The sequence below is a fragment of the Callorhinchus milii genome, unplaced genomic scaffold (assembly GCF_018977255.1).
Source record: "Callorhinchus milii isolate IMCB2004 unplaced genomic scaffold, IMCB_Cmil_1.0 Scaffold9, whole genome shotgun sequence".
Lineage (NCBI taxonomy): Eukaryota > Metazoa > Chordata > Chondrichthyes > Chimaeriformes > Callorhinchidae > Callorhinchus > Callorhinchus milii.
In genome coordinates, this window is record NW_024704750.1 from 22,573,025 (window position 1) to 22,580,899 (window position 7,875).

The 7,875-nt window shown below is 50.9% G+C and overlaps 1 protein-coding gene across 1 annotated transcript in view; it reads right to left on the minus strand.

Moving 5' to 3' along the window:
- The window catches only part of ttc7b (tetratricopeptide repeat domain 7B), a 72,075-nt gene extending 66,508 nt beyond the window's left edge, over window positions 1–5,567 (minus strand). Inside the window, exons 1-3 of the mRNA XM_042337957.1 lie at window positions 5,420–5,567; window positions 2,759–2,913; window positions 1,824–1,992 (exon numbers count right to left, since the gene is read on the minus strand). Of these exons, the coding sequence (XP_042193891.1) occupies window positions 1,824–1,992; window positions 2,759–2,913; window positions 5,420–5,540 (445 nt within the window). The 5' untranslated portion in view covers window positions 5,541–5,567. The remainder of the gene's footprint in view (window positions 1–1,823; window positions 1,993–2,758; window positions 2,914–5,419) is intronic.
- Between the last annotated feature and the right edge of the window lie 2,308 nt (window positions 5,568–7,875).

Here is a 7,875-nt window from a genome sequence, read left to right on the forward strand (position 1 = left end):
TGTTGTTGTTGTTGTTGTTGGTGGTGGTGGTGGTCGGGGCACAATGTCAGATGATGTCAAACCCACTCAGTCCGTCCGGGTTTGAGGAGCCCCGAAGCTGAGCGGTTGGAGCAGTCGCCACGCGAGCGACAGGGCCGGTGGGGTTCGAGCCTCATCCCAATAAAACCCTTTCACACGGTTGTGAAGCACTCAATGTGGCACCAGGAAGGTCCCAGTGTCGGTGCTTCCTCCGGGCAAACACAGCGACGTGAAGGGGGGGGGGGACCCTTTCCTTTTATTTAATCGATTGCTGCTTCCGCCTCTACAGCTTTGTGGGGCAGAGTGTTCCACATCCTCGCACACCTTGTGTGTGTGTGTGTGTGTGTGTGTGTGTGTGTGGGGGGGGGGGTGGGGGTGGGAATGCTTCCTGACCTCACTTGTAACTGTCTTAGCTCGATGGCTGTCCGCTGTCGATCAGCGCCTGGAGTGTTGAGGCCCACGGGCTGGTTATAGACTGATCACTCGCTGCACACAGCTTCCCAAGCCAGGAGGCAGCAGAATAATAATAATACTAATGATAATAATCCTTGCATTCGATACAGCGCCTTATCATTTTGCTGAGACGTCTCAAAGCGCTTCACAGGATGCAGTGTAAAGTCCATTGTCTGTGTATTTTGTGAGCGCTACGCGACGCGGCGGCCAATTGTGCATAGTAGCGTCTCGCGCACTCCAGGATTGAGTGACCACATTGTTATAATTGTTTTAAAGGGATTATTTGCCCCGGAAAGCGATCCACCAATCGACTAACCGGGTTCCAACTTACTCCCGGGGAAACAGAGTAATGGAGTGATGCTTCCCGCTGGGAATGAGCTGACAGGACAGCGCTGGGGGAGCACCGCATTGTCTAAGGCGCTGTCCTTCGGGTAAGTCACTGATAATGGTCGGGAATGAGCAGGGAGGTGAGGGCGCTGATTAAGCCCGTGTTTAGGAAGGTTTAATGGTGCGCGCGAGAGAGAGGGGGAAGGGAAGCAGAGGTGTGAGCGGAGAGTCTGCGAGTAGCTGAAGCCTTGGACACCAAGGAGTAGCAGAGAGGATCAGCAATGTCAAGAGGATGTCTCAAAGGGCTTCACAGGATTTACTGTAAAGTGCAGTCACCACACAGCCTGTAGCCAATCTCTGACGGACACACACACACACACACATAGAATTTTAATACACAATCACTCCACTTCACAATATATCCTGTGAAAAGCTTTGAGGTGTCTCGAAGACGTGATAAGGTGGTATATCAAATGCAATTATTATAATAATTATTATTACATCAAAATATTATTATTATAATTTTAAACATTTTGGGCAATTTGGGTTTTGAACACATGCATCACCTTACAAATAAAAACTCCTAAACTCTGCCCCGCTGGTCCTCAAGGAGCTCTTGTTATTCATAATAATCTTTTTTGATACGCATTTGATATATCGTCTCATCGTGTCGTTCTGAAAGCTCATCACAGACTATACTGTAAAGTGCAGTGACTGTGCATTTTGTGGGCGAAACGCGGCAGCCATTTGGGCACAGCAGCGTCCCACAAACAGGCGTGGACTGAGTGATTTTAAAAGGGATTATTACCCCCAGAAATCGATCCGCCAATCGACTAATAACCGGGTTCCTACTCACTGCAAGGTAACCAGAGGCGTGGAGTAAGGAAACTTGCCTAAGATTTCACCCCACCTGGGAATCGAACCCGGCTCCTCTCGCTCGTGGGGATATGCTGTGCTACAGGATGTACTGTAAAGTGTAGTGACTGTGTATTTTATGGGCGAGATCACTGTGAAGCAAAGCTCACCTTTTGTGGCGTAAGCCTCGGCCATGATCCGGAGCCTGTAGACGGGCACCGCCATCAGCTGCATGTTGTCCAGCACCACCTTACTGTACAGGCTCAGGGCCTCACTGTAGTCACCCTCCACGTAGTGAAACTTGGCCAAGATCAGGTTGGCTTCCTGAATGAACTCAAGCTGAACAGAGCAGGACAGACACGCACTGAGATTAGCAGCAGGTCAGGTCACTCACACTTCACTCTCAGACAGCTCCCCACTCACACAGACACCAGCACAGCCTCGATAGCAGGAGCGGAGAGCATGCAGGCTCTGGGAATGGGGAAGGACAGCGATGGGGGAGGTAGAGTGCGAGCGAGACAGCAACACGGAGGCCATTCAGCCCACACAGCCTGACCGGACAGGTTTTTGGAACATGGCAGATCTTCCAATACCATTTCCACACCTGTCCTCTATACCTCTTACTCCCCAGGTATCTATTTACCTCCCTCCCTTTAAAACCATCGCGGCGTGGGGGGGGAATAGAGTGCATGCGTGAAGGGCGTCTGTAATCAGCGCTGTACACTGTACTGAACTGCCATGGGATGTCCTCCCGACGCAAAGGACACTATATTAATGCAATGGTTCCAGCCTCCTGCTTGTCCCTCGTGCCCTCCATTCCACCATCGGTGGCCGCGCTTCCAATCACAACTCCCCGAAACTCTGGGACTGTCTCCCTCCGCCTTGCCCCCTCCTTCCCCACCTTCGGGTCGTGGCTAAAGACCCTCCTCCCCCCGCCTCGGAATCGTGCTCCATCACTGTCAAGGGCTCTGGGACGCTACCCTGCGTGAGGGGCGCTGTGTAAATACAAGTTGTTGTTGCTATTAGTAATAATAAAGATGATAATAATAATATTTGTTGTTGTTAAAGGGTTAGCGCAGCAGGAGAGGCCGAAGGCACCGATTACCTTTAAATTGCCGCGATCGAGAGCCGCCGTCAAGTGTTTCTTCACCTCGATCAGCTTCATGCGCGGCCCCTGGGGGCTGGAGTCCGGCTTGATGGGGTTTTCCTTCAGGTAATGTTCCAGCTTCGCCTCCCCCAGCAACAGCTCAGGCAGGTCATCTGAAAAACAGCCCGAGTCAGTGCCTCCACACGCTCCCTTTGCACTCTCCAAACATCGCCCGAAATACTGGCAATGGCAAGACCTGGGTAGTAATAACTCCACTTATAATAATAAATAATATTATTGATTAATAATTTCACGTCGGGACGTCCTCCTGACGCGAAAGGCGCTATACAAATGTAATCTTGTTGTTCTTGTTGTAATCCTTGCATTCGCTCACAAAACATACGATATTACAATATATCCTGTGAAGCGCTTTGAGATGTTTAGAAGTCGCTATAAAGCATTACAACAAATGCAAAGATTATTATTATTATTTATATGTGTATAGAGAGAGGGGGGGAGAGAATGTGGTTTAACGGAGGGGGATGTCTCAAAGCACCTTATAGGTACGGTGGCCATATTTTGTAAAGAAATCGGGGACATCTATATATATTAAAACAAATATATTAAAAATGTGCCGCAAATCTTAATGCTGCTGTGAGATTAACGGCTGCGTTTCTCTGATGTTTCACTGTTCTGACTCTATGAGTAATTTGAGACGTGATGTACAGTAACTGTAGTTTGGCAACTTTGGTTTCCAAAGCTTTCCACTAATCCACACAGAATTAGTTGCTATCAACGCCCCCAGTAACGTAGCAAGCGACTACCGGGGGGTACAAGGCGAACTCGGTGGACCTCGGCATTTGTTCCATCTTGCAACTCCTACGTCCAGCCCTTTGGCACGTCCTCCCGACGCTTTACAAACGTCATTGGTTGTTTGTTCCTGTGTCTTTGCTCAGTTTTTCGCTGGATCCAAGAAATACAGTCACTACACTTTACAGTATATTCTGTGATGCGCTTTGGGACGTCTCGACGATGTGAGTCGTTGAGACATCTCAAAGCGAAAATCTCATCCGGGGACTGTCCCTGGAATCGGGGCTGTGTGGTCACCCTGGTTTGGGGGTGGGGCGGGCGGAGGGGGTCCTGTGTGGAGCGAGCGAGTGAGCGAGTGAGTGAGGAGAGGAGTGGGGGCGGATGGGAAGAAAGTGACTGAACGTCTGAAAACGGGGAAATACAACAATAATAAACCTTACGTTTGATATCGCGACGTTTATCACGTCATCCGGACGTCTCAAAGCGCTTCACAGACTACACTGTCAGGTGTAGTGACTGTGCGTTTTGTGGGCGAACGTGGGGCCTGTCGGGTGTAGTGACTGTTTCGCGTCGCTCGCCGCGAAGGGAGTCAAATGGGAGAATCGCCTTCTACGGGGGAGAGAGAGAGAGAGAGAGACGGGGGGTTTCTCTGTGTGTCTCAATCCCCCCCCACCGCTCGCTCGTCCCGCACCATCGCTCTCACAGCACAGTCACTACACCGGACAGTAAACCCTGGGAGGCACTCTCGGGCGACCTCGCGACCCTGAGTGTGAGTGAGAGTGAGTGTGAGTATGAGAGTGTGTGAGTGTGTGAGTGAGTGTGAGAGTGTGAGTGACAGTGTGTGTGAGTGTGTGTCAGTGAGTGTGTGAGTGAGTGACAGTGAGTGAGTGTGTGTGAGTGACAGTGAGTGAGTGTGTGAGTGACAGTGAGTGAGTGTGTGTGTGTGAGTGACAGTGAGTGTGTGAGTGAGTGTGTGAGTGAGTGTGAGAGTGTGTGAGTGAGTGTGTGTGAGTGTGTGTGACAGTGAGTGTGTGAGTGACAGTGACAGTGAGTGTGTGAGTGACAGTGAGTGTGTGAGTGACAGTGAGTGAGTGTGTGTGTGAGTGTGAGTGAGTGACAGTGAGTGTGTGAGTGACAGTGAGTGAGTGTGAGAGTGTGTGAGTGAGTGTGTGTGACAGTTAGTGAGAGTGTGTGAGTGAGAGTGAGTGTGTGACAGTGAGTGAGTGTGTGTGACAGTTAGTGAGAGTGTGTGAGTGAGAGTGAGTGTGTGAGTGACAGTGAGTGAGTGTGAGTGTGTGAGTGAGTGTGTGTGACAGTTAGTGAGAGTGTGTGAGTGAGAGTGAGTGAGTGTGTGTGACAGTTAGTGAGAGTGAGTGTGTGAGTGACAGTGAGTGTGTGTGACAGTTAGTGAGAGTGTGTGAGTGAGAGTGAGTGAGTGTGTGTGACAGTTAGTGAGAGTGTGTGAGTGAGAGTGAGTGTGTGAGTGACAGTGAGTGTGTGTGACAGTTAGTGAGAGTGTGTGAGTGAGTGTGAGTGTGTGAGTGAGAGTGTGTGAGTGAGTGTGTGTGACAGTTAGTGAGAGTGTGTGAGTGAGAGTGTGTGAGTGAGTGTGTGTGACAGTTAGTGAGAGTGTGTGAGTGAGAGTGAGTGTGTGAGTGAGAGTGAGTGAGTGAGTGACAGTGAGTGTGAGTGAGAGTGAGTGAGTGAGTGTCCGGTGGTGACCCCCTCCCCCAGTCCCCGCCTCACAGCGCCTCCTGTCCGGCTCCAGCGCTCAGGAGAGGCCGAGGCCTGGCGGCGGCTCGGGGCCTCGGCTCGGGGTGGGCGGCCCCCGGGCCCGGGGGGGGGTGGGGGGGGTGTGTGGGGGCTCACCGTTCGCCAGGAGTTTGGCGGAGAGCTGTTTGATCAGCTCCGGGATCCTCTCCCACAGACACTCGTTGCGGCAGCGCTCGATCTCCGTCTCCAACCGCGACCCCGACTTCTTGGCCGCCATTTCCCGCTCCGTCCCCGTCCCCGTCCCCTCTCCTCTCCGCTCAGTGCGGCCGGAAACCGCCACAGCGCCGCCCGGCGGCGGAGAGCGCGTCACTGCAGCTCACAGCGCCAACCGCCGCGGCGGCGAAGGGGGAACTGCACCTGCAGCGTCACCCGGTGGTGGTGAAGGGGAACTGCACCCGCAGCGCCGCCCGGTGTTAATGAGGCGGGGGGGGGCGGGGGAGTTGCACCCAAGCAGCGTCGCCCCTGGTGGTTACCGAGGGAACTTCAGCTGCAGCGCCGCCTGCTGGTGGCACCGGGGAACTGCAGCCGCCGCGCGGTGGGGGGTGGGGGTCGTGCAGTGAACCAGGAATTGCACCGCAAGCGCCGTCCGAACTGCGCCGGGACCGAGACTGGTCCCACGACGTCCTGGAAGCACATTGATGGCCGGCGTCAGGCACACGGTCCCGATTGTGATCCTCCCGTTTGATACGGCGCCTGATCCTGGACGTCTGAAAGCGCTTCACAGACTATACTGCAAAGGGAAAGGATTATATGTTTTGTGGGCGAAACCATGGCTGACGGGGGTTGGGGGGGAACAGCTGTGATTGGCAGGGGTTACCCGGGGTCACCTGGGGTCGCCTGGGATTACCTGGGGTTGCCTGGGGTCACCCGGGGTTGTCTGGGGTCGTCTGGGATTACCTGGGGTCGTCTGGGGTCTGGGTTTGTGAGCACACGTTCACATATCCAGGACTTGCCTTTGTAAAGAGATGAGCCGCTGCTGCTCCAGCTCCGCACCTCCAACTCTTGGAAGCGTCGCTCCATGTGTGTCAAGATTTTTGTCCAGATTTGCTGTGAACCCATCGGTCAGTGTCTCTCTACGGTCGGTGCCTCAGCTACTCACAGTGTTAAAATGTCCACACAATTACACCCGACTCCGCTGGGAACACGGGAACAGGAAACGTGAATTTTTATATAATAATCCTGGCATTTAATACAGCGCCTTATCCCGTCTTTGAGACGTCTCAAAGCGCTTCACAGGATATACTGTAAAGTGAATTGACAAGCGATCAGCAAGTCACTAACAACCAGGTTCCTACGTACTGTCAGGTAGAGGTGTGCGCAGTAAGGAAACCAGGGTTATGTTTAGCCGCTGACAGAGAGGGGAAATATCTCGCTAACTCTCTGGCCAGATCCAGGCTGGTCAAATGGAGGGGCAGCGTCTCCTGCAGACGGACCCAGAGGGAGATGCGATCCGTCCACACAGCCTCCGCTCCTGACTCTGAGCCTCCTGGGTTCACTTCGGATCCTGTATAAACCGCGCGCTCAACAAAGTCGCTTTCCTCCAAATACGACAGACATGAAACTATTGCATACGGTGGTGAGTTTATTTCAGTTCAAAAGACAGACAGAACCAAGTACAATTATACACAAATATATCTCGAAGTGTGAGCCCTTGGTCTTTCATCTATATTTAACTGAATTAAACTATAAGCAAGCACGTTTTAGTATACACCGAACACACTAACACTGTTTAAAATAGCATCAGTTTACAGAGCACAATTTCCATTGTAAGTTGCGAAGTTGATACAACCTAGTCAGTCCGTCCCTCAGTACAAGGAAACTTTGCTTATTATAACTCCCAACACCAAGCTTACATGGTTTGCACCATTAAATACTCTAAATTCCATATTATTTTTTCAATAAATAAAACCATGTTATAAACCCCAAGTCACCCAGTCGGTGCTAACACCAAAAATCAGTAACAAGCCAACACATCCTCAGATATGGCTTTGGCGAATATACACAGCGAAGGGTGAGATTCACTTTGGCATTTTGTTTTAAGGGAAAAAAAAGTTTTCACAATTGATCGATATCGATCTGCAGTTGCCAAAGTTCAAGACAGAAATGGGTCTTGACGATTTCAAAGTTCTAGCCCAGCTAGAAAACAGGAGGGGGTGAAAGACGTGCGATCGGTCAGTCCACCTGCAAAAGTAACCTCCACATCTGATGTAACGGTGGCTACACATCTCAGAACTGCCGTTAGGATTTCCAGTGCATACTTAAGTCTTTCACAGGAAGAAATACTTGCACTTCACACAACCGCTGTGTGTGTGTGTGTGTGTGTTACAACAGTAACTGTGTGTCAATGTGTGTCACTAGTATAAATAAGATATCCTCCAAGTCATATATATATATATTATATATATGTGAGCTGTATTAATCACAAATATTAAAGTTATTTACATTGTGAAATTTCTTCACTCATTTAAAACTCAGCCTTTATATTTTTTAAAACACAGAAAAAAACCCGTCTCTCTCGCTCTCACAACAATGCTCACAAATCCACTGGATAA